The following is a 27,351-nucleotide window of genomic DNA, read 5'->3' on the forward strand; positions in this document are numbered from 1 at the left end:
AGGGAACAGACCGACCCATCCCAATGACAGGGGCAAAAGGGTAAAATGATGGATAGAGTTGTTTTGATCGAACCAACAGGTACAAGGTGCGAGGCGGCACCTTACTGCGTAGAGGGGTTGTACCTTGCTACGTAGAGGGGTTGAACCTCAATACGTCAGGACTGATGTGTAACTTGTTTGTATCTGTATAAGAATGCATCCCTGAGTGGATATCTTTGTCCGGCCACGGGGCAGTGGAAAGTTCCGCCACTGAGCCGGGTCCTTGCCAAGAGGCATGTATTAGTAGTATGCCCGTTAGACTAAGTAATCTACGGGGAACTGCAATTGTGTCCGAGATCGCAATAAACCTGGCCAAGGTGCCTTTGTACCTTACTAGGCTCTGTGGTCATTGGGGGTTCTCGTCGGGTCTGCTGTGTCAGCTATCTGCGCAGAGCTGGGGCAACACACAGAGGGAACACACGCACGCAGCCGAGTGATATCAACAGGAGAAAGCAGAAGCACCACACCGGTAGCCTCTGACAACAGTAAGTATTTGTTATTGTCCTGATTTATACCATCCTTATACAGTAAGATCCCACTTCTCTTATCAAGACTGAGTGGTACTTTAACCTACAATCACTCCGAGTTTTAATGGGAGAATGCAAAGTAAAGTACTAAACATAAATAAGGGTAGCAGAATCCGATTATCATTTAAAGACAAGAAACAAATGCAATATGCAACAAGAGGAAAGGGAGATGAGTAAGCATGACAGAAGTAAAAGCACGTACATAATGGTTCCAAATAATTTTTTTAAGGATTTATTTTACAATTAAATATAATTTATCCCCACTAGCTTTATCTACTCATTATCATCTGGTGATGTCTTGTAGACAACAAGGTAAAAATGGATCTTAAGGAGGGTTGTGAAGGAGAAGGTTAATGGCTTCACAGATTAGTTTTGGGAGGGTATGCCAAATTAATGCAACATTATGAAAAAAGCCCCAAAAAATTCACACTTGAAGACATTCTACACTTAAACTCATGCGGTTGTCGTTCCCTCCACCCTTCAACAGCATTAGTTAACAATGAAGTGCCCAACAGAAAGCTTAATTTTTCATCATTTGTTAATATGATTTATGTAGTAAGCTTTTTATGTGTACAATATTCTAAGTATGGTGCCTTAGAGAGGCATTTCTATACCTTTACATTATATTAATAGCTAAATTACAATAAACTTTAGTGTTTGCATTGTCAGTTTATTTTATTTTTTAGTATAATCTGTTTTTTCCTAAAGGAAGACTAAAAGCACCTGCCAGCATCTTCTCCTCTCATGCATTTTACCTGCTCACCAGCCTTGTCCAAGCACTTTTTCAGTTTACGATGTCCTTTAAACCTTGGTATCTAAGCATAAAATAATAATAGCACAAAGAAATGGAAAAAAAAACAAAAAACAAAAAACAAAAAACCATGAGTAGTTTAAACCACTCTAATCTGAATTTATATATAGCAAGTTTTTTTAAGCAGTAAATCATTGCAACTAAATTTTCCCATCTTCAGAGATGTTCTCTCTGTGGCCATATGGAAATTTTCATGAGCACATTAACAACCTATCCTCATCTGGAAGAGGTAACTGTCTGGCAATTAAAATAATGGACACTGACTAACATCTGTTTCTATATGAACAAATTTCATGAGGAACTCCCCAGAGAAGCCTGTAATAGAAGCGTTTTTAAACTAAGAATTGAGGGAAAGCCAACAGATATGGAGGAGCACTTGGTTTGGACAGATACATCCCTTAGGGAAGGATTTATTAAAGAGGATACTCTAAAAGCAGCAGTCAAGGAAGATAAGGCTGTTGTGGAGAAACTAAATGAGTTTTTGCATCCATCTTCACTGCAGAGGATGTGGGGGAAGATTCCCACACCACAGCCATTCTTTTTAGGTGACAAATATGAGGATCCGTCCCAGATTGAAGTGTCAATAGAGGAGATTTTGGAACAAATTAATACGATTCAATTTATTAAGTCACCAGGATCAAATGGTATTCACCCAAGAGTTCTGAAGGAACTCAAATATGAAATTGCAGAACTACTAATTCTGGTATGTAACCTATCACTTACATCAGCTTCCAAACCAGATGTCTGGCAAATAGCTAATATAAAACCGAATTGTAAAAAAAAAAAAAAAAAAAAAAAAAAAGGCTCCTGAGACGATCCTGGCAATTACAGGCCAGTCAGTCTAACTTCAGACAAACTGGTTGAAACTATAGTAACAAACAGATTTATCAGATACATAGCCTACGTCTCTACTTGCAGCTCTAGAACACCGGGTGTAAAACCAGCCCTCAGAGACAGCCTCAGGGAAAGCGCTGCTATGTGTTCACACTGTGCTCTTTGTGACTGTGGAGCATGTCCACATTAACAGCTCTTGCAATGCCACATAGAGCAGTGCATTGTGGTAGCTATCCCAGTGTGCAAGTGGCTGCAGCGTGCTTTGGAAAGGGTTTGCAATGCCTAATGGGGTAGGCACAGTGTCACATGATGCAGGTTTCCCAATCCCATTGTTCCATGGGCATCCTACTAGATTGCCAGCTGTTTTTCAAATGAGGGGGTGGAGAGTGTGACAGGGAGCGTGTTGTGTTTGTATGGAGGGAGAGACTGTGTTTTGGGGGGGTAGAGTGTGTTAGCATGCTATCTTGTAAGTTCAGACAGCGGCAGGGGGAAGGGGGAAACCCAACATCAACCCCCACCCCTGTGTGTGTGTGTGTGTCTCTCTCTCTCTCTCTCTGTGTGTGTCTCTCTCTGTGTGTGTGTCAGAGCAGATAAGCATGCGGGCTGTTAGAAACGGATCTTTGAAAGGGGATATACGTATGCCTGCAGCCAAGTTCAAAACAATGACCAGAGTTGCCACTTGACTTCAGGGGATTATGGGATGTTTCCAGAGGCCAATCACAGTGCAGTAATGCAACACGTCGTCCACACTGACAACCCGGCGCTCCAGCCCAGGCACAGCAAGCTCTATGCTTCTCGTGGAGGTGGATTACCAGGAACGCTCCAGCTGTAGAGTCCAGGTGCTCTAAGTGCCTTGCCAGTGTGGACACTTCAGGAGTTATGGTGCCTGGGGCTGATTTAATGTGCTCTAACTTGCAAGTGTAGCTAAGGCCATAGATATGCTGCGGAAGAGTCAACGTGGCTTTTGTAAAGGGAAATCATGCCTTGCCCATCTATTAGAATTCTTTGAGGGGGTCAAAAAGCATGTGGATAAGGGTGATCTAGTGGATAAGGCATATCTGAACTTTCAAAAAGCCTTTCACAAGGTCCCACAGCAAAAGCTCTTAAACAAAATAGGCAATAATGGGATAAGAGGAAAGGTCCTCCCATGGATCGGTAACTGCTTAAAAGACAGGAAACAAAGGGTAGGAATTAATGGTCAGTATTCACAATGGAGAGAGATAAATAGCAGTGTCCCCCAGGGATCTGTACTGGGACCAGTACTGTTCAACATATTCATAAATGATCTGGAAAAGGGGTAAACAGTGAGGTGGCAAAGTTTGCAGAAGAAACTAAATTACTCAAGATAGTTATATCCAAAGCTGACTGAAAAGTTACAAAGGGATCTAATAAAACTGGTGGCTGGGCAACAAAATGGCAGATGAAATTCAATGGGGATTAATGCAAAGTTATATACATTGGAAGACACAATCCCAACTATACATACAGAATTTTAGGGACTAAATTAGCTGTTACCACTCAAGAAAGAAATTGACGTCACTGTGGATAGTTTTCTGAAAACATCTGCTCAAAAGAGCAATGGCAGTCAAAAAAGCTAACAATGTTAGGAACTATTGGCATTAGGATATTATCTATTCCTTTCCCACTATATAAATCCATGGTATGGCCACACCTTGAATACTGCATGCCCCATCTCAAAAATATAAATAAATATTAGAATTGGAAAAAGTACAGAGAAGGGCAACAAAAACAATTGGGAGCATGGAACAGCTTTAATATGAGGAGAGATTAAAGAGACTGGGACTGTTCATTTTAGAAAAGAAACGACTGGGGGCGGGGGAGGGGGAAGAATGATAAAGGTCTGTAAAAACATGAATGGTATGAAGAAAGTGAATTGTTATTTACCCCTTCACATAACACATTACCAAGGGTCACCCAATGAAATTAATCGATAGCATATTTAAAACAAACAAAAGAAAGTACTACTTTACACAACACACAGTCAACCTGTGGAACTCATTGTCAGGGGATGTTGTGAAGGCCAAAAGTATAACTGGGTTCAAAAACGAATTAGATAAGTTGATGGAGGATAGGTATCAATGGCTATTAGTCAGGATAGTCAGGGATGCAACCCCATGCTCTGGATGTTCCTAAACCTCTGACTGACAGAAGCTGGGACTGGACGACAAGGGACGGTTCACTTGATAAATTGCCCCGTTTTGTTCACTCCCTCTGAAGCATCTGGCATCAGCCACTGTCAGAAGATAGGCTAGATGGACCATTGGTCTGACCAGTATGGTTATTCTGATGTTTCTTATGTAAAGATTGCTATCAAAGCAATCACTTTATGTGTACAAAACAAAATTTTCCACAGAAGATAGAAAAGACATACAGCATTTCTCTATCTATTACATTTCTGATAATGCAGAATGATTCCCTACTGTCAGTTTACTACAGCTTTGTTCTGTTCCATTTTAAGTATTCCAAGAGAGGGCATTTCTACCATTTCCCTTTGGAAATTATTTCACATTATAATAGACTTAACTGTAGAAAGTTTCTCTCAGAATGCTTACTTTTTCTTATCCTTATTGCAGTATACTTTCCTAAAAATTCTTATCCTTGATGCTTACAATTTTCAAATATTTGTGTATTATCCTGTCCCTCTCTTAGCTGTCATTTCCCCCTCATATGTACATTAATAAGCAAATTAAGTTCAATAAACACATCTATATTGCCCTCTCACCTAACTTGATTAGATACCTTTGAAGTTCCTCAGTCTCGTCTCTGGACTTTACTAACCTAAATAAGAAATGGTTACTAACCTCCTCTGAAACTGTTTTTCTTCAAGATGTGTTGCACACAGGGTGGATAAAAATCAATGATTTTTTTTTAATAAAAAAATAATCTGATTTTTTTAATTTAAATTGGATTTTCTTGATAAAAAGGTTTTTTCCTGAAAAAGCAATCTAAAAGATAGTTTTAATTAAGATACATTATAGCTCAAAGATATCTCATCATGGAATAGGGATTATAAATTCTATAGTATATTCATGTAATGTTTAAGAAAAGTTTTGTAAATGAGTTCCAATAGTTCATGGATTAGGGATTGTAATCAGGCGTGGTCTCACCCCTGCGGTGCCTCCTGCTGGTCGTCTCGGGAATTAGCTCACCCAGCATCCGGAGCGCCCTCTGCAGGCCAGGTGTCCCGCCTGTCGTTGGCCCAGTGTCCCTCGGCTTGGGTGCTGCCCCCCTGGCAATACCCCTCTCTCTCTGGGTCTCCCCACCCAGGGGAACACCCACCCCTTATCCCAATGTCGCCTCAGTCGTGGCTACTGCCAGTCACCATCTAGCCCCTGCACCCTGGGGTGGGCAATCATCACCGGCAACAAGGGGTTTTGGACTGGCTGTCTTTACCTACCCTCAGGCTGCCCCTATGCAACCCCAGTACTTATTTGGCATAGGTCCAGGCCCTGCAGCCTGGGGAGTTGCTGGCCTAGGGCTTCCCAGCCCCCAAGGCCTTTCCCCAGCCCTGCCTTACTCTAGGTCCCCAGGTGAGCTCCCTGCAGCCAGGCCTGTCTCTCTCTCCTGTCAGAGGGAGACTCCTCAGCTTCTGGCTACCCTGGTCTTCTTATAAGGCTGAGTTCCTCAGTTTGGGGCGTGGCCTCAGCTGCAGCCACTTCCCCAATCAGCCGGGGTTTTGCCCCTTTACACAGCCCCAGCCCTCTGCAGGGCTTTTCCAACCCCTTCAGGGCTGGAGCGGGCGTTCACCCCACTACAGGGACCCAATCTTATGGGGTTCCAGAGGCTTCTGTATAGATTATTTAGGTTAATCTTTCTATCTACCCAATGGGGCTCAGTGTAGAAGATACCATCAAAGATGCTTAGTTTTGCAGTTCTCAAACTGTGGATTTGTCTCTCCAGAGATAACAGCAAAAATGTTTTTAAATAAATAAAATAAATAAATATATATAGGTGAAAAATAACAGTCCTCAACCCTATTGTCACTCTGCAAATTTGTGTACACAGAGTCAATCCCTTACCTCTCTCTAAAAGTGCAAAGTTTCAAAAAGTTCAATGAATAGAACTCCAGAGAGGGAATAATGGAAACCAGTGTGACCATGAAAATTCTCATATGGGTCTGAGAACTCCCTTTGCTTTCAGGATCAGGAAATAGTGGGAATAAAAAAAACAACAACAACCTTCCTTCTGTATAACTGAGGAATTTCCTCTATGGCCCCCAATAAGGAAGAGCTTGCACCTCCTGAAGGAGGACCTCCTCATGGGAGTGGTCCCTGAAAAGGGATGGGGAAGGGGAGCTAGAAAGAAGATGAAGGGTGTATCCCAAGTCCACTTTGCTTAAGACCTACTGGTCTCTAGTGGGACTAAGACTTAGGAAGTGGGATAGCTGGTTGGCAAACAGTGGGATAGGAGAGGCTGGCACTCTGGAAACTGGTAGGCTGTCCTTGACAAACATCAAAATGTTTGCTTACAACTCCTACTTTGTCTGGATGAACTAGGAGTCGTTGCTGAAGAAGGAGGGAAGGGTCTTCTCCTATAACTGCAGCCTTTTTTCCTGGCTCGGTCTTGGTGACAAGATGTGAAAGCAGGAAAACAGTGAGGCTGCTGATAGAAGAATTGCTTCCTCTTTGGTGAAGGTGTATACCCAAAGATTTGTCCATCTCCCGTGAGTTCTTTAGGCTATGCAGCTTGTCATCTCTCTGCTCAGAGAAGAGCAATAACACATCAAAGGGCAGGTTCCCTATGGTCTGTCAGACATCTTGAGGAAGACCAGATGACTAAAGCCATGAGCAGCTGTGATTTGTAATGGCCAATGCCACGGCTCTAGCTGCAGAGTCCAAACACATCTGAAGGGAAGTTTTGGCCATTAATTAAACCATATCCAACATGACGAGAAATCCCCGCCTTGCATCCTCTAGCAATTTGTCTTTAAATTTTAATATATTGTCTCAGACGCTAAAGTCATAATATCCCTGCAAAGTCTGCTGGTTAGCAATCCTAAACTGTAGGCCCACTGTCTAATAAAGTTTTCTGCCAAAGAGATCCTGCTTCTGTGCATCCTTTCCTACTGGGGTAAATGCCTGCTGACCCTGGCGTTCTCTCTCATTGGCAGCTGAGACCACCAATGACCCCAGAGAGGGGTGGGTGTAAAAATACTCAACCCCCTGAAAAGGGACAAAATATTTGCACTTGGCCCTTTTTGCTGGGGGTAAGGGGGAGAGAGAGAGAGAGAGAGAATCTGACACAGTACCTTGCTGTGCTTCAAGTTCACTTCATTAATTGGGACCACCAGTCCAGATCAGTGGCTCGCAACTTTTCCAGACTACTATACCCTTTCAGGAGTCTGATTGGTGTTGTGTACCCCCAAGTTTAAACTCATTTAAAAGCTACTTGCTTACAAAACCAGACAAAAAAATAAAAAAAAAAAGTATCACAGCACACTATTACTGAAAAATTGCTTCCTTTCTCATTTTTACCATACCAATTATAAAATAAATCAATTGGAATATAAATATTGTACTTACATTTCAGTATTTAATATATAGAGTGGTATAAACAAGTCATTGTATGACATTTTAGTTTGTACTGACTTTGCAAGTCCTTTTTATATGTAGCCTGTTGTAAAACTAGGAAAATATCTAGATGAGTTGATGTACCCTCTGGAAGACCTCTGCATACACCCGGTTGAGAACCACTGCTTTAGATAGTCTCACATAAGCTAAGTTGTCAACCAGCCTGTGAGACCTTTCTTCAACCTCTTCCACCTGGATATACAGGGCAGCAGCCACCCTCTTACACAGGTCCTAATGAGCCTTGTAATCCTCAGTGGGAGTTGAGGAACCTTCCAACACAACTTCTTCATTGGGTGATGAAGAGGAGGAAGCCAAAGGCGGCTTCACTAGAGCCTCCACTGACTGCTTTAAAGCAAGATCTACTGGAGCAACTTCCTCCCTCTTGGCACTGAGCCTAGTAACAGGAGTGGTCTCCCGCTGCAATTGGTATGGTAAATCTTGGTGCCCACTCAATGAAAAGAAGAGCAGGAAGGGCATGAAACAATCCTCCCAAAAAGGCCACTGATAAGGCTCTGAAGCCCAATTTCCTCCTGGCCATGGGTCTTCTCTTGAAGGCCAAGACAGATCCTCCAGGGGATACCAAGGATGGTAGGTGGTGGAAGAGGAACGGAGTTGTTCCTGGTGTGGCTGCGACAAAGAGACAACCTCAGAGTCCGAAGATAAATCAGCCTCTTAGAAGGGGGCTATTCCCATTGGTGCTGGGGATTAATGTTGGGAGCCCGGAGACAGCAGTAATGGTAAGATCATGGCCAGCTACTCTTTGGACAGTAGAAGCATGCAAAGAGGCAGGCAGAAGACTGGAGGCATGGACGGTACCATCTGCTGGGCTGATACAGTTACAGTAGGTGCTGGTACTGGTCAAAAAGACTCCTGGTTTGTTAGCAAAGCTGACCCTGAGACACTCAGTAGGTCCCATGCTGCCGCATAAGCTTCCGGAGTAGACAGTACTGGGATAGTCTCCTGTACCACTGAACCAGATGAAGCCACCTCAGAGGTGCCGATGCTGATAGTCCCTGCTGAGCAGATGACTGTCTCGGAGTGCACTTTGGCCTCAAGTGCACTCTGTTGTCCTTGTACCTAGCTCTCCCAGATACTGAGCCCTTACATACCATCTTGTGGTCGCTCTTCCTCAGAACTTGGGAGGCAGAGCACTCCTGATTGACACGGATGCACTCGGTACCCGCCCTGAGTGGGAACACTCTGAGGGTGGACACAAAGCCATCTCCGTGAGAAGAAACTTAAGTCTGGCTCCCTGTCTGTCTTGGTTCTTGGATTAAAGTCCCTGCAAATTTGAAAACAGTCCCTGATGTGAGATTCCCCAAGACACTTCAGGCAATTGGACTGCAGGTCACTCGCTGGCATCAGTTTCTTGAAGGAAAGCAGGGCTTGAAACCCAGAAACCAAGGCATAACCCAACAATGGGAACCAAAATATTTACGAACACTTCAAAAGAAAACTTATTTCCGTAAACAGTTTCAACTACTGAAATTACTAAAACGAGTAACAACCATATAAACATCGGAAAAAACCTGCAATAGCAAAACCACACTTTCCAACAACTGTCAAAGGCCGTAAGAAGGAACTGAGGGGGGTAGGCAGCAGCTCTACCCTTTATATCTTTGCAAGGTGGCACATGCAGCAAAGGGCACACGTGCCATCCAAACGGGTACCACTGACGGAAAAAATCTCTGACAACTGCACCCCCCCCCCATTCCCCTCTCTGAAGTGGAATTGACGTGCAATCACTCAAAGAACTGTGTCTTATATCTAAATTTAGATATCTCCCTGCTCACCCCTTTTCCAGATTATAAATGTATTAAACATTGGATATGACATGTAACCTTGAGACATCCTCCTGTCAACCTTTTGCTATGAGTAAATTTTTCCTTTTATTTTTCCTCTTAGCCAGGTTATGATCCAATACTTTGCCTCTCATCCCATTATTTCATTTCTCATCTTGTCATAGGCCCTTTGAAAGTCTAAATAAATTATGTCAACTTTATCCACTACTTTGACATGTTGCAGAATTCTAGTAGATCAGTGAGATACTATTTTCCTATGCAGACACCATGCTAGTTAGATCCTAACATAATATGATCTTCCAGGTGTTTTATTATTCTATTTTTAATTATAAATTTTACCCTATTTAGCAGGTACAGATATATGGTTTACTGCTCTGTAATTCCACAAATCATCCATTGAGTCTTTTAACATAGGCACGTTTGCTATCCTCCAATCCTCTGGTACAGTATCTGTTTTTAATGAGAGATCGCACAGTTTTGCTACATACAACACTTCATACTTAAGCTCCTTCAGAACCCTTGGAAGTATACCAAGTGGGCCTGGTATCATAAAAAGCACAGTAGGTAATTAGACACAAAAGATGATTTCTAAATCAAGAACCAGCAGAAGAATCCACTGCACACAAACTGCACAAAAGCTCTGTAAGAATGACTGATTTTCCAGATAATTTTGTCATTTATATGCCTATTTTCAGGGAACAACTCAACACTATATGTTCAGTATGTCAAAGTATTGCACTCATTTACTAAAAGGGAGTTTGTAGACATTCAGGAAACAGGAAAGCCAATTATACTGTCAAGGCAATGCCAGCACCAAAAGCAACTGATTATTTGCTTGTTTGCTCTCTAAGAAGCAGTTACCCTGGACTGGCATATAGCTTGATTTCAGGGTGTCCTGGCCATCAGTATGAGATTAAGGATCTTGTATGAACAACTATACTCCCCTGAATTTCCTTTTAGAATGACCAAAATGGATATATTTGATCAATAAATGCTTGGTAATGTCTTAAGTAGATTCTAAAACTTCTGAGCAAGAATAACCGGAGACAAGATTCTGGCCTCAGTAGGGTCACATATCTGGTAAAAACTCCAACCTTATATAAATTGCATGTAGATAATTGTATAAAATGGGGCTCGCCTATGCCACGAGATTGTTGTTAGGATTAGTATTTGCTCAGTCCTTTGAATGTGAAGCTCTATACAAGTGCTCAATATCAACCATCTCCCCTGGCTCTTTTCATTTTTTTCCCCACTTTCTAACTATAACCTGTTTAAGTAAATGTAATCCGGAAGCGACTGAGGCACATACACTGATGTGTCAGAATGAAATCCTCCCTGTCTTAAGGGATCTTAACACTTTTTCTTGTCCGTTTTAATAAGTTTTTTTTAAATATATGTTTAAAGGGTATTATACTTTACTGTATGAAAACACTTCGTACATTTTATTTGTAATGATCACTGTACTACTTCTCAAGTCTATTAAAAATGCCAATCTTTAATACGTATGTTAGCTTTCAGAGTTAAAACTGTTATTTGCAATTATGAATATTTCTTCTACTTTCCTTTTCTGGGGGTTTGAACACCAAACATTGAACAAAGGTTACCTAACTGACACGCACAAGTGCACAAAATACTTAAAGAACAGGATTAAGAAACTGTATTTGATAGCTGGTTAAAAAGCAATGATAAGCTGAGATGGCATTGATCAGACTTATTTTGTTTACTAGGCTACAATGCATTACAAGACAAACTGGCACTTCCAATAAGCAAAGACTTTCCTAATGCTCTTCTATAATTTCCACTCTCTTCAACAAAAGAAATGAATGAAAAATTCCAAAGCAGCCACTCATTACTAGTTTTCTTGATTATTTTCTTGCTATGCACTCTGACATTTCAAACTTTTTAAAAAATTTTGTAACATGCCTTCAGTTGTAATGTGCTTTATTCAGATATACTTGTTTTTTTTAAAATTTGAGTGGCAGCTGAAGCCATTTATATAAGATGTGAATAATTACTTTAGTGGAATGAGTTCTGAAAACAAGTTTTCCCTATTAAACTGAATAAGTATGTTGTTGCTTTAAAAGAAGTGTACTTGCTCAAAGGTACTTTGCTAGGATGACTTCTGGCCTAATACAGATACAGATGTTAATGAAAGTTAAAATTCATCAGTACACTTTTGCTCTGTTCAACATAGTGACAGCCAGAAAACATTCAGTGATGTATAGTTTTTGACCAATTTTAATGTTTTGATAATTGAAATAAATTACTAATTTTAAAGTAAGATCTATGCAGTAAAAATATAGCTAGTATATAACCAAGCATCAGTTAAGTGATTCAAGTTGCAGAAACATATGGTGATAATCTTAAGTAATGTTTGGGGAAACTATTTAAATGAAACAGCTGTTAAATCAAGATGATGGGAATTCACCAGGGTGTTCCAATTAAGCAGCTTCTACCATGTGAGTTTTTCGGTCCCCTCCTCCATAAGCTGTACCATTCTATCCTAGTTTATATATAATTTCAGCAATTGGACTCCCCTTCCTTCATCACAAGAATTTCCTTTTTAAAATTTAGTTTTTATTTTTACATACAAAAAAATGAATCAAGTTTTTGTTGTTCTCTATTCTAAAGTATTTTTGGGAAGCAAGAGGAGGGTTAGAGACTAAGCTGTATGTGATGTGTCATTCAGAACTGCTGATACATATATCAGAGGGAAAAAGGAAACAGTATGACTTTGAAACTACTGCTGGAATACACCACTTCATGTACTCCACATCCACATTCCAATTCCCCAAAACTGGAGTAAAATGGGAAGCAAGAAAACTAGTTTCAGTTTTTACGCATCTAAAATAAAAATTAAAAAAGGAAACCTTGTTATTGAGGAGAAAGTGAAGTGGACTAACCCTGGATGAGCACAAGTTGCCAGAGTAGTCTTTTTTTGTTTTGAATAGAAATTGCACAGGGTCACTTCGTTAACACAGTTGAACACATCAGTGTTTATCTCATGATGTGATATCATCACTTGTTGTGACAATTAGCCCCTCACCTTGTGCTGAACAATCCCACAAGCTGGCTATAATTTGCCACAACACCAAATTTTTTGTACTGCTTATCTAACAGCATGCTGCAACACAACCTATGACAAGCGTCACAACATTTTACATTAAAACAATATGCAGAAAGTCATTTAGACATTGCAACTAACTAAATACTTTCAGACTGAGCACCTTCAGTTTAAGAATACAGTTTCACGTCTGAAAAATGGATGATTAGCACCAAGCAAAGACCATTTATTTAAGAGCTTGGTTATTCATCTCCCATTTAAGGCACTATTGATAAATTAAAGACAATGACCAATATTTCAACTTCCACTGTCACTACACAAGGATTTACACAGCTCTTCTATATTTCAAAAATGTTTGGAAAAGAAAGACCAGAGTCTCAACCAGCTGAGTATGATGGCCAAAAGATTCCTGCTAAATGAATCAGTCAGCATTTCTGCAATAATAGTCTTTTACATTAGAAAAACCCTCTTTTTAATGCACTTTAACCAAAAATGTTACATTATTTAGCGTTTCCTTTTATGTAGCTAACTTACCTTACTTGATATTGGATGTGTAATTGATCTTCCATCAGGTGATTTTGGTGAAGAACGCATGTCAGACAGAACTGGAGCTACCTAAACCAAAGTTGCACAAAGAAACAACATACTTAAGATTCTATAAGACTGTGTCAGAATGCCAAATGATGACAACGAAGGGTGCAAAACTCTTTGCCCTTGACTACATACAAATTGTGACATTGTGCAGCCACTTTAGCAATTCTAAGCCAGAACTATTTTCAAATTAAGTTTTCTTCTGGTTAATTTATTAGTGCGTATTTAAACACATTCTTGGTGTAAGTGAAAGAGCTGAATGCACTACTTCTGAAAGTCTGGTAAACATTCTTTCATTTCAATGACTATCCTGACCAGAAATGATAATAAATGCTACTGCCTGGATTTCATTCTCTGCTTACAGCGCAGACCCCATTAAATTTGGAGATCCCCTCTAACTTCACTATATTCATCTCAGTGAATATTTTGTCATACAAATGCTTCAGTTTTCTTTTAGAAATATTTCTGATGAAAAATACAACCAGTTTAAACAGAAAAGCAATATTTCAGATTAACAGATAGTACGGATTTTCGTTACAACTAGGAATGTGCCAAAAGTTAACTAAACACTAACCAGAGAGACAAGGTGGGTGAGGTAATATCTTTTATACTGCACATAGTACACTGCATAAACACTAACCAGTCACAAGTGTTTGACTGAAGCTAAATTAGAAACCAAGTAGTAAATTAATCTACAGCTCACATTGAATGTTTGCTTGTTGATAGCATCAGGATCAAAAAATCAGAATTCATCATTGCATCTTCTTAACACATGTTGAATATTTTTCTTATTATATTAAACTGCTGTTATCATAACACTTTATGATGAAGCACAGTAGATAGAGAACATTTTTGATTTAGCAGTTGTACAGAATCTCATTCCATTCCTAATCATAATGGAAAGCTGTTCTCATTTTCTATAAAGACATTCTAGTAATTACATCTATTTTGAAAAAAAAAATGTAAAAAGAACTAAGGCTATGTCTACACTGTGTACTTTACAGTAGCACAGCGGTGCCGCTATACTGGTGCGGCTGTAAGGTACACAGTGTAGCCACTCCTTGTTGGCAAGGGAGCTCTCCTTCCGACAAAATAAAACCACCCCCCAAAAGCTTTGTTGGCAGGAGAGCATCTCCCACCGACAAAGCACTGTCCACATTGGTGCTTTTCATTGTGGACACTGTCTGTCAGGGGGGTGTTTTTTCACACCTTTGACCAAAATATCTTTAGTTTATGCTAGTGACAGGGTTAAGTTTACATATTCAGATTTTCCTATTTTAACAAAAACCAGCTTGTATACATGTTTCTTGACTTTAAAAATAAAGGCTGCAAGAGATGAATTAAACAAAGAGTCTCTCCAGACAACAAACACATAGAAACCCACAGATTGTGGGACTGCTGAATTCGTTTCTGATTGAGCGATGATACTAGGAAGGCAGTTGTGATGCTGAAGTGTTTCACATGAACCAACTGTAAGAAAGGAAGCAGCAACTGATGCCACAGGGAGCCTAGAGAAAGGAGCAGAGATTCCTATACAACTTCCCTATAACTTACACTTGGCTACCATCAGATCTAGCCCCGAAGGAGGAGGGAGAAGTTAGAACTGGCAATGCTGTAGCTGTTTTGGAAAGGAAGCAGTATTTCTTAAATATATATTCAAATATAAATGCTTAATGAGTTATCTCAAAAGCAGAACATAATTTTGACCAAATGTAACTCAATTAAGATAGACCTAAAGTTGAAGTTTGGTAAGATAGAGGATTTTGTTCTCTTGGTTGGAGGCCATGCGAAAGTTGCACTTCATAAGAATGTAATATATAGAAGGCAGGTTTTTAAAAATATTTAGTGTTTTATTTTGTTCTTTTGGGCTACTGTTTACAGTAAAATGGACATCTGTGCTTACATATAATCCAATACACCAGTGAGCACAGTATTTAAGTGCCATGTATTGTAGGTGTATATACCATAAAAAGCATTGAGAATTTTAAGTTTGCACAGTTAAAAACCTCAAAGATCAGGAAATGAAAGAGCTATAACTGCATATGCTACTGACACAGCCTGCTTCAGATGCGTCTCCACTGCAGACATCTGTAAAGCAACAACATGATCTTCACCACATATTTTCAAAGCACTGTTGCTTTGATACAGCTTCCAGAATGGAATCCTGTTTCAGACTCTCTGTTCTCCATTTCTTTGGAAAAGATTTCTCAAGCAAACTCATGTAGCCCTTTTATTTCCACTCCCCTAAAAATATTAGTTTCTTTTGGAATGGTTCCTTATTCTCAGTTCACTGATTTTTTTTGTACAAAGTTTCTCACTAATTGCTGACACGTCTTATAAATTAAAATATCGTTTATATATTGGATGATTAAAAAGCCTCTTCATAGGTCTGATCCTGCTCCTATTGAAGACAATGGCAAAACTCACACCGGGTTCAATGGAGCAGGATCAAGCCATATATTCATAGATTAGTAAAAGAAAAATAAAAGAAATATCCACACTGCTGGCATTGGCCTTGCTGTTACTCATTGCAGCTTTATCCATTTTTCTTCTTCTTTTGGGACATCTCTCAAGCTACTTACTCCCCAAGAGTGAGAACTCTGCACAGATGGTATCTTGCTAAATAAAGATAAAAATACTTACATGTAATTTGTCTTCTCTGAAGATACAGCCTCGTAGGGCTCTCACTCACTTCCACTCAGAAATGAAAATATTTATGGATTTGTTGTCTTTTTTTAATTTGAGGTATATTCTTGCTTGTGTGTTTATTTTGTACTGGTTTATCATGGAAATTGCAACCAAAGGAACTGTCTGGAACATTTAGATGGTGATATTTATAGGTGTCAAGAAATGGCAAATGATTACCAGTAGGGGGCTTGCCCATTCTATCTACTACTGCCCTCAAGGGTCAAAATACCCTAAAAGCTAAGACCCAGGAATGAAAATCCTGAAGATGGAAACTCTCTCTTAAGATATTATTTCCATACAAAGTATTCCAACAGTTCATCCCTAAGAGAAGATAAGCAGTTTATAAACTACCTAAAAATGTAAATTGTAAAAAAGGTGTAATGCATTTTAACAATACTTACTTCTCCACTATTGGAACCTTTTTTCTGCTGACATCTTCTGACCACTTCCAACAATAAGGGGCCACCTACAGTACCTTCGGCTTCTATAATTCCTAAATCTCGGGCTAAATTCTCTCGCCCTTCAAGCCCATTTAGCTGGAAAAAAGTTAGCATATAACCTTTAACTCAAATGAAAGTGGTAAACTTTTAGAAGTTAGCACAGCAACAATTTGACCAACCAATCAAGATTTCCCAATTGTAATCATGTACATATCAGGACTAGCTGACACTAAACAGCAACTTTATTTTATACCACATTATAGAACTTACAAACCAAAACAAATAATATTCCACGTCACTTAACACATAATTAAGATTAAAATAATTTTATATTGAAGTTATTTTAGTCTATTACCTTTTAAAACTGGGTCATACCATACTTCAACCAATGATTCTGCAACAAGCTCAGCACAAATGGACCACGGCCTCCACGCAGGGTTTCAGTGACTTCAATGGAACTGTGCAAGCACATGGCTTCACCTATGTGGAGCAGTATGCAGAATCAAAGCCTTAATTTCCAGCCTCTATGGGTCCAAAAAAATCCGATTTTAACTAACGACCCAGATGAAAATTTGTCCTAATCTTTTTTCCAAATTCCTTTTTTCTCAACATCAGCGACAAGATTATAGAATAGCTTGTAAATCAGTTCAATAAAAAATGAACAAAGGTAAGCTCTAAATTCAACTTTTACACATGTAGCTGAGACACAAAAATGTGATAGTATGGTTTGTCCAAGTTTCACTAACATGAGTACAGAATGCCTACAAATAGCATCCTTCCTCTTTTAAATTCTTAAGGTGACTTAATGGGAGCTGTAGCCCTCTCTTCAAAAATACAGGGAAATCAAACACTAAATTTTACTTGTGATGTAGACATCATCTCATTCAAAACAGACTAAAATCGCCAACATATTTCACATAGGCAACTTGATGAGCCATCACAACTATATAATCATTTAGTCCATAAAGGCCTGGCTTTACTCAAATCAAAAAACTTGATCTGAAAACATCTATACAACCTTCTAATCATCTGAATTACTCAATCCCATTAAATTAGGGGTCTACTAATACAGAAATAACTGCACACAATGTATTACTTTACTCTATGATCGTATAAGAGTGTGTGCTGTGAGGAAACAAAATCAATAGCAAATACAGTAAATAAATTATGGAAAGTTACTAAGAGAGAAACAGAATTCAAAAGAGATTATAATCTGAAAAATGACTGTAAATGTGCCATTGTGGAATTCTATATTTATTTTATTTTAATACAGCTCCTTATCAAATATGCTCATTTTACAAACAAAGATTCCCACCTTTTCCACACCCCAAAAATGCCAGTCCCCCAATCTCAACTTGGATTTTGAGGCCTGGTCCACACTAACCCCCCACTTCGAACTAAGATATGCAACTTCAGCTACGTGAATAATGTAGCTGAAGTCGAAGTACCTTAGTTCGAACTTACCGCGGGTCCAGACGCGGCAGGCAGGCTCCCCCGTCGACTCCGCGTACTCCTCTCGCGGAGAAGGAGTACCGGCGTTGACGGCGAGCACTTCCGGGATCGATCTATCGCGTCTAGACAAGACGCGATAGATCAATCCCAGAAGATCGATTGCTTACCGCCGGACCCGGAGGTAAATATAGACCTACCCTGAGAGTCAAGCTGGGTCTTTTTCTTTTCATTAATCAATAGCAAACTATGCTCTTCCTTAAGTTTGCAGAGGTAGAACTGATTGCATCTTAGTTAAAAAAAAAAAAAACTGTTGATAACACACAACAAAGAAAACTCAGCCTGCATTCTCAGCTATGTTGGTTCTGTAGGGCTAACAGAAGCAGTGTAGTAACAGCATTTTTGGCTTCTGAACTCAGCAGATGTGACTCTAGAGACATCGAGGGAGAAATCTGTTAGTAGGAAGTGCCATTTCTCTAGTATACAAGCTCCTCTTAATCGGAGCTGATTCTGAAGACACAGGGAGCTGAGGACATTTGGCACAGCATGGGAGTCTAGGTGGTTTTAGGATTAAGTCAGTGGGAGAAGATTTTTCTGAATTTTCTTCTGTGAAACAGGGCAAAAGTCCTTCCACTAGAATTTAATATGAATCACCAGTTTTTATCTGTAAAAAGCAACAGAGGGTCCTGTGACACCTTTAAGACTAAGGTGCCACAGGACCCTCTGTTGCTTTTTACAGATTCAGACTAACACGGCTACCCCTCAGATACAGTTTTTATCTGTTTATCTAGATTGAATTAACAAATATCTTATATCTAGCCACTTTTTAAAATGGATATGAAACCAATATTCCATTCACATGTAAAAAAATTAATTCTTGCTCAAATTCAAGCTTAAATAACTAGTTTAGCAACGATTCTAGAAAACGAAACTGAAAAGTGATCAATAAGAATAAAAACTTTGTGAAGGAATAAACGTTTGTTTTAAAAGAGATGAAAAATATTTTCAATTAGAAATAATCCAGGTCATATATAAATATTTTATAATTGAAAAAGTGTTTAGAAGACATAACTAAATATAGTACTACTTTAATAAATAAATAAAACAAACAAAACGAGCCATTTTTAGTCTCCTCCTCTTGTAACAGAATTATAGGCCAACACCCCAAGCAGGTAACCTTGTTGCCTATTGTGTTCTTTGGCTCACTTGCATACAATCACTTGTTTTTCCTCCAGTTTCTCTTACAGCACAACCACTTTCTGGCATTATACAGTGAGTTATTTTACTCTCAATTCAGCATTGCTGCATTGATAGAGACATGAAATTTGGCACACAGGCTAAAGGAATGTCACTATTTGATTAATAGAATCCCTGACTATTATGAGCACAGATAGCTCCACAGACAAAACTAATTTATTTAAAAATGACCGAGGTAGAAAAGAATTGATGAAGCACATATGCTTTTAACAGAGTCAACTTTGATTATTCATAGGAGTACCGGCGTTGACGGCGAGCACTTCCGGGATCCCCCCCCACCCCTCAATTACATAAGCATCCTTTTTCTGTACTTGTGACAGTTTATGGCTTGGGTTACTGTAGAGATGCATGTACAGCTGATATTTAGCATATAAATCTGAGTGACAGGTATAGACCAAAACCAAATCCAATAAAGCTTCTGCATTTGTTCATTTCAGAGTCTAACAATCAAGTTAGCATATAATTAAAAACAATATCTTCCTTACTGTGCTTGATTCAGGCTGAAAAACAGCCAATGTAAAGTCAAGATTGAAAAACTGAAGAAATTCTGCAACAAGACCAGCAACCAAGCGACCTAAAAAGAAAAAGGAAAAAAAAAATTGGTACATCAAACAGAATTAAATGCTCTTAAATTGAGGATCTCTTAAAAATCAGGTCCTTAATCTGGTCTCCTCTGTCCCACCCATAATTCTGCAGGTCTGGTTTAGGTATTAAACTACCTAATTCTCAGTCCAAATAAGGAAGACATTTAAATTAAACCAAAACTGCTGGAGCAAAACTCAAAGCTCCTTCAGAAATTCATGCCCCATTTAATCTTTTAAAAAAATAAAATAAAAAAAATAAAATAAAAATCTAGCTCAAAGACATCTTAATCTTGGTGTCTGTCCCACACACACTTTTAATGCTGTAGCTCTACAATCTATTTTCGTATTACAGCTTCAGGTTGCTGTTTCTGCTGCGCTAAAAAGGCTCAACTGAATTATTGTAAATCAACAAATGACAAAACAATGGGAAAAAATTTCCTCAACAATTAATTCAAATACCTACAGAAATCAGTCCTCTCAACTGAAACTATGGCAACAACAGAATACACCTCTATCTCGATATAACGCTGTCCTCGGGAGCCAAAAAAATCTTACCGCGTTATAGGTGAAACCGCATTATATTGAACTTGCTTTGATCCACCGGACTGCGCAGCCCTGCCCACCGCGAAGCACTGCTTTACCGCGTTATAACCAAATTCGTGTTATATCGAGTGGCGTTATATCAAGGTAGCGGTGTATCAGTTTTAAAAACTCTGGACTCAATCTTGACTTCAGCATGTGCAATGGTAGTTTTGATATTTATCTAATAGGAGCAGGACTGGCTTCTATCTTTACTGCAAATCCGTTTATGACCAACATCAGGATCATATTGCAAAAACAAGAGCAAATGGATTTACCTTCATTTTCTTCAAAATATTTGTCAATATCTGAGGAATGTATAAGTTAATGAACAGGGAAGCTTACCATCTTTTGTACTTAGAAACTTTTTCAAGCTTTCATTTACCAGGGGTGTTTTGTTCTGTTGAAAGATGAAAAATCAAGGACAATTAATAAGGATTTCCCTGTGCTGCAAAGAAATTTAACACCTCATTAAGAGTTTTGGGCATACAGGCCTCACTAGTATAATAAACAGCTTAAATAATCTATTTTACCAAATAAAATGTACTTTTAGACTAAGTGTACTAGTAGTAATTAGCAAAGCAGCACATTTAGCAGCCATAATTAAGGCTGTCTTGATATTTCTGTTATAATCCCCCAGGGGATTATAGTTTGGCTACAGAAACATTATCATAGGTAGGAATAGTCTCAGCAGGTTACAGATTTTTATGTTTTTCCATACAGTTAAAAAAATTACAAGTTGAGCAAAACAAGTACTGAAAAATAGAAGTTTGCCAATTTTATTTTGTAGGGCTGTCGCTTAATTGCGGTTAACTCACCCCATTAACTCAAAAAAAAAATTGTGATTAATCAGTTTTAATCGCACTGTTAAACAATAGAATACCAATTGAAATCTATTAAATATTTTTGAATGTTTTCCTACATTTTCAAATATATTGATTTCAATTACAACACAGAATACAAAGTGTACACTGATCACTTTATATTATTTTTATTACAAATATTTGCACCGTACAAGTGATAAACAAAAGAAACAGTATTTTTCAATTCACCTCATACAAGTACTGTAGTGCAATCTCTATCATGAAAGTTGAACTTACAAACGTAGAATTATGTACAAAAAATAAAACTTTAGAGTCTACAGTGCACTCAGCCCAATTTCTTATTCAGCCAATCACTCAGACAAACAAGTTTGTTTACATTTACAGGAGAGAATGCTGCCCTCTTCCTATTTACAACGTCAACAGAAAGTGAGACCAGGCATTCGCATGGGACTTTTGTAACCAGCATTGCAAGCTATCTCCGTGCCAGATATCATGAAGGGGCATACGAACGTCTATTGTTGTTTAACAGTATGATTAATTGTGCGATTAGTTTTTTAAATTGCTTGACAGCCCTACTATTTTGCACTCGCTCTGTTTAAAATAGAATTTGCAGATTCTTCAGGCAAAATATGGACTAAACTATTAGTTAACATGGGATTACTAAACAATAATTTTATTTTCTATTTTTTGCAATACCTTCCTGCAAGTGTCTAAGTGCTAATTTCTCCTACTAGATCTGTTCTATTTAACTTACATTTTAAAATCAAGGAGAAATTGACATGCAGTTTTTAGTTTGAAAAATCACTATACAATTTCGATAATGCCAAATTCTAAACCAAGATCACCAGCATACCAAAATATCACTGTTCATGAATCAGTCTAATAATGATGTCTGTACATGTCCAGGGACAGCCTTTGTCTGTGTTAACTATTGCTGCAGAGTCACCAGAAGCACAAAAAGCACAGAAATTTCCAAATGAGAAATATGTTTTCTTAAAACTTTATATTTAGAATTCAGAGGCTCTAATTTTAAATGTAAGCTTATACATGAGTAAACTGATAAAGTTCCTTCAAAATCTTTTTTAAAAAATGCAGAAGTACTCTTGGCAACTGCATGCATTAATTAATTTTTCATAATGTACTTTCTGAAAGTATTTCCATCTTTTACATTTCAGAAGTCTTATGATCAGATATGATATTGATCGGGTAAATAAGAAGCATTTTAAAAGAATTTATGAACACACTTGATGGACTGGAGTATCTTTTTTGGATGTTTGTAGAGTTGTTGCAGCCGTGTTGGTCCCAGGATGTGACAGAGATAAGGTGGGTGAGCTAGTACCTTTTATTGAACTAACTTCCGCTGGTGGAAGAGACAAGAGCTCTTCTTCAGGGACCTGTGAAGCTCAAAAGCTTGTCTCTTCCAGCAACAAAATCTGGTCCAATAAAACATATTACCTCATTCACCTTGTCTCTTTCCTTTCCTCTTTAGAGTCATTCTGGACAACTGGATAACATGCTATTTGAAAACTAGCCAAGATCAATATTTACCCAAGAGAGCTAACCAATTGTAAATGAGATGTTATGAATCTAACCAGATCTTATAAAAAGTAAAAAATAGAAAAGAGACAGTGTATATTTTTCTGTGAATCTTTGTGTCACTGTTGTGACCCAAACATCTAAAAAACTAGAAAATTTTGAGTAAAATCTTTGGTATTTCTGTTGTCATATTTAAAGCCTGATCCTGTTACCACCGAAATCAGTAAGAATTTAATATTATCAACATACTTTTTGCAACGTGACAAAAAAACGAACTTTTTATTTGTATTTTTGTACTTTTTATTGCATTAAGCATTTACTGAAAGCTGAAGTAGAAATTACATTATTTTATCTCCTTACCTCTACTTTTTCTTGCTCTTCAAGTGCCAAAAATACAGCTGCTCGTAGTTCTGCCTACCAAATTAAAAAAGAAACCTTATTTTTGCAGTCACTATTTTCTCCCCACAATTCGAATATAAGAAGCAACAAGTAGCCTGCAAGGTATTTGTTTAAACTGACCCCAGCTTCTTTCGGAGGTACTTGTATTGAATGTAATACACCTAAATGTCGTCATTATATTAAACTAAAGCTATATGCAACGTGGCTTGGGGCTGGGAAAGAAAAGTTTTCACAATCTAAAAAAACAAAGAGAAGAAACAAGAATAGGAATGTGAACTACAGTAGAACCGCAGTGTTATGAGCGCCTTGGGAACGGAGGTTGTTCGTAACTCTAAAAGGTTTGTAACTCTAAACAAAATATTATGGTTGTTCTTTCAAAAGTTTAAAACTGAACATTGACTTAATACAGCTTTTAAACTTTACTATGCAGAAGAAAAATGCTATTGTTCGTAACTCTGAGGTTCCATAGTACATGGCCTATTAGGTCATTTCTATCGTCAGGGTGGGATTTTTTTTTTTTTTTTTTTATAAACACTGCTTCGGGGGACTGGGCACCTAATTCCTATTAATTTTGAATACAAGTTGGACATTTAAGTCCCTTATGTCTTTGAAATGCCCACATTTAATATACATTTCTATGACAAGGAAATGTACACAAACAACATACTCAAAGCTTAAGAAAATGTTAATAGTAAGGTATGGATATTTCTGCAGTGTCTGGTCAGGAGACATGCAACAGAATCTAAACGCGTGAATCTGAGCAGTATTCAAGGTATAAAACGATCTCTGTAAAATGAGTATTGCTTTTTTTTTTTATTCATTTTCATTCATTCATCGATTTTTCTTCTTGAACATTCAAATTTAAGTCTTGCATGAACACTTCCTTATGTTTGAGTTTCCCTACGTCCCTCATACAATATTCCAAAGTACAGCATTTTGTTCTATCCTTGCGTTTGTTGAAAAAAAATCATACCTTTAATGAACCTTCATCCATTTAGATGGTGAATTCCCTGCTGGGTGCAAAGGTTGCAAATCTCTCAAGTTATCTAGGTAGATATGTGCGGTGCTGGAAGGAGCTGGTGGTCATAGTACATGTAGGTACCATAGGGAAAGGTAGGAGAGAGGTTGTGGAGGCCAAATATTGGCTGGTAGGTAAGAGATTGAAGTCCAGGACCTGCATGACAGCATTTTCTGAAATGCTTCCAGTTCCACGTGCAGGGCCAGTTAGTCAGACATGCAGGGTCTCAGTGCATGGATGAGACAATAGTGTATGGAGGAGGGTTTAGGTTTATTACAAACTGGGGAACCCTTTGGGAAAGGAGCCTATACAGGAAAGATGGGCTCCACCTAAACCAAAACAGAACAAGACTGCAGGCATATAAAATTAAAAAGAGAATTGTAGAGAAGTTTTTAAAATAAAGGCTGGGGGAAAGCAAACAGCTGTAGAGCAGCGCACAGTTCAGACAGAGACATCCCTTAGGGGAGCATCTATTAATGGGGAGTCTATATTCTAGTTAGGAGGACAGGCTAGAAATTGATAAAGCACAGACAGGAATCGAAGAGAAACAGTCAAATAAAAGAGTCCCATTCAACTACATCAGACCATGGCAGACACCTAAAAAGTGACAAACTTAAGTGTTTGTATACAAACAGCAGAAGTATAAATACTAAGATGGGTGAACTTGAGTGCCCGATATTAAATGAGGATATTGATATAATAGGCATCACAGAAAGTTGATGGAATTAGGATAATCAATTGGACATGGTAAGGATACAAAATATTTAGGAATGACAGAGTAGGTCATGCTGGTGCAGGAGTGGCACTACATGTGAAAGAAAGCAGAGTCAAATATAGTCAAAATCTTAAATGAAATCAAACTGTACCACTGAATCTCTATGGCTGGAAATTCTATGCTTGAATAATAAGAGTATAACAGTAGGGATATGCTACTGACCACATGACCAGGATGGTGATGGTGACTGTGAAATGCTTTGGCAGATTAGAAAGGCTATAAAAATAGAAAACTCAATAATAATGTGGGATTTCAACTATCCCCACCTTGCCTGAGTACATGTCACTTCAGGATGGGATGAAGAGATAAAAGTTTCTAGATACTATAAGTGACTCCTTCTTGGAGCAGCTGGTCCTGGAACCCAGAAGGGGAGAGGAAATTCTTGATTTAGTCCTAAGTGGAACACAGTGTCTGGTCCAAGAGGTGAATATAGCTGAACCGCTCAGTAATATCAGCCATATCAAAATTAAATTTAACATCCTTGTGGGAGTAGTGGTGGGGAGAAATACCAAAGAAGCACATCATACTAGCATTTAACTTCAGAAAGGGGACCTACACAAAATGAGAGAACTAGTTAAACGGAAATTAAAAGGTACCATCACAAAATGGAACTGTCTGTAAGCTGCATGGAAACTTGGACCCAAAGGCTTTCCATGCAGCGGGGGTTCCAGAGGCAATCACAGATCAGTCAAGATAATTTCAGTACCAGGTTGAAACTATAGTAAAGAACAGAACGATCAAACATGTAGATGAAAATAATTTGTTGGGGAAAAATTAACATGGCTTTTGTAGAGGGAAATCATGCCTCACCAATCTATTTGAATTCTTTGAGGAGATCAAGGAACATGTGGACAAGTATGATGCAGTGGATATAGCGTACTTGGTATGACATTCTGTACCTTGGGGGAGCACCCTGTAACTCCCCATATTCCTCATCTGTATATAATTATATTACACATAAAGCATGCTTGTAAGGTATCAGAGGAAAGGTTATGATCTGCTGAAAGTCATTTCTCGATCCATAGATGTATAAAATTAATGCATATGAAGTTATGAGAATTGTGTTGTATGGTTGTCACTAAGGGCACATCTTCACTGGCAATGTTAAAGCGCTGCCATGGCAGCGCTTTACCGCGGCTTGTGTAGTAGCGGTGTAGCGCTGGGAGAGAGCTTTAAAATAAATAAATAAATAAATAGATAACACCTCCATGAAGGAAGTAACTCCCACCACTGGAGCAATGTCTACACTGGCACTTTACAGTGCTGAAACTTGCAGCGCTCAGGGATGTGTTACTCAATATATGTTTTCTGAGCACAAGTTAAGAAGACCGAACATTACTGGGGTTTTTGCCCCCAACAGAAGTTGAAATGACAATATTTCAGGCACAGCAGTTTCTATAATAAAAGTTTTCTAGTAGAAGGCTTCTCAGGACACAATATTCCCAGCAAAGATTTCCCTTCAGTGGGAATGTTCAATGTTTACAATCGCATTTGACAGTAATAGTTCATGAAGTGCTTGATTTTTTCTGGGAATGTTGGGAAAACAGCCCGTGTGAATCAGTCAACTTTTTTACAAGCTACTTTTTTTTTTTTTAAAGAAATCAACTAAGTAATTATAATATTATTCTTACAGATTTAAAGAGTATGGTTAACTTCCCCACCTGTACCTAACATTTAAAGTTTACCTCATTTTGTTTCTTTACAAGTCACCTAACTTCCTTGTTGGTTTCAAACAGATTTCTCTCTCACTTTACTAATGCCATAGAAGCCAGATGCACTTACAGCAGGAAGGGAACAGCCAGGTTAAACAAAGCATTCCCTGATCAGACTGAATACTTGAAGTATTCTCTTTATTGTTTATGAATTGAAGACAGGAACTGGTGCATAAGGGAGTACCAGTCTCCGCTCCTTAGGTAGGTTAAGAGGCAAACTCAGTGGTTCTCCATGATACAGGATGAGTAATTCTCTCTAGACACCTTGGTACTCCTTCCAAACATCCCTAAAAGAAGAGGGCCTCTGGTAGGGTGACCAGATGGACAGTCCCAATTTTAGGGGACTTGTCCCGCCTCCTGACCTTACATCAGTCAGGACGCACTTTGTCCCAATATCGGGACCATCTGGTGGAGAAGGACCGCATGCTGCCGCCGGTGCCGCTCACCTCTTCTTCCTGGGGTAGCTCCCAGCGCCCACCTGTCGGCAGGAGCCTGCAGTGCAGCCCCAGGCACAGAGGCGGCGAGGAGGTCTCTGCCGCGTGCTGCAGGGGCAGGGCTTGCAGGCACTGGCAGCAGGCAGAGAACCACCTCCCCACCCCGACTCTAGGAGCGAGGGACCTGCCTGCCGGATGCTTCCTGGGAGCCGCTCCAGGTAAGCGCCACTGGGACTCCCAACCTCGCCCCCTGGCAGGTCCCTCTGGTGCTCTGCTTGCTGCCGGTGCCTGAAAACCCCGCTCTGCAGATCCGGCAGCTCCCATTGGCACCTTTCCCAGCCAATGGGAGCCACCAACCACGGAGCTCGTGCTTGTGGTGGGCGCAGCACATGGTGAG

At 39.1% G+C, this 27,351-nt stretch overlaps 1 protein-coding gene across 2 annotated transcripts in view; it reads right to left on the reverse strand.

Annotated features, from left to right (window-relative positions):
* The window catches only part of CEP43 (centrosomal protein 43), a 55,720-nt gene that overhangs the window by 20,699 nt on the left and 7,670 nt on the right, over positions 1-27,351 (reverse strand). Inside the window, exons 2-7 of one of the 2 annotated variants that reach the window (XM_034765232.1) lie at positions 22,977-23,030; positions 20,602-20,656; positions 19,579-19,667; positions 16,349-16,483; positions 13,203-13,283; positions 1,322-1,381 (exon numbers count right to left, since the gene is read on the reverse strand). In XM_034765232.1, the coding sequence (XP_034621123.1) occupies positions 1,322-1,381; positions 13,203-13,283; positions 16,349-16,483; positions 19,579-19,667; positions 20,602-20,656; positions 22,977-23,030 (474 nt within the window). The remainder of the gene's footprint in view (positions 1-1,321; positions 1,382-13,202; positions 13,284-16,348; positions 16,484-19,578; positions 19,668-20,601; positions 20,657-22,976; positions 23,031-27,351) is intronic. The other variant, XM_034765233.1, reaches the window with a different exon arrangement.

The sequence above is a fragment of the Trachemys scripta genome, chromosome 3, assembly GCF_013100865.1.
Source record: "Trachemys scripta elegans isolate TJP31775 chromosome 3, CAS_Tse_1.0, whole genome shotgun sequence".
Taxonomy (NCBI): domain Eukaryota; kingdom Metazoa; phylum Chordata; order Testudines; family Emydidae; genus Trachemys; species Trachemys scripta.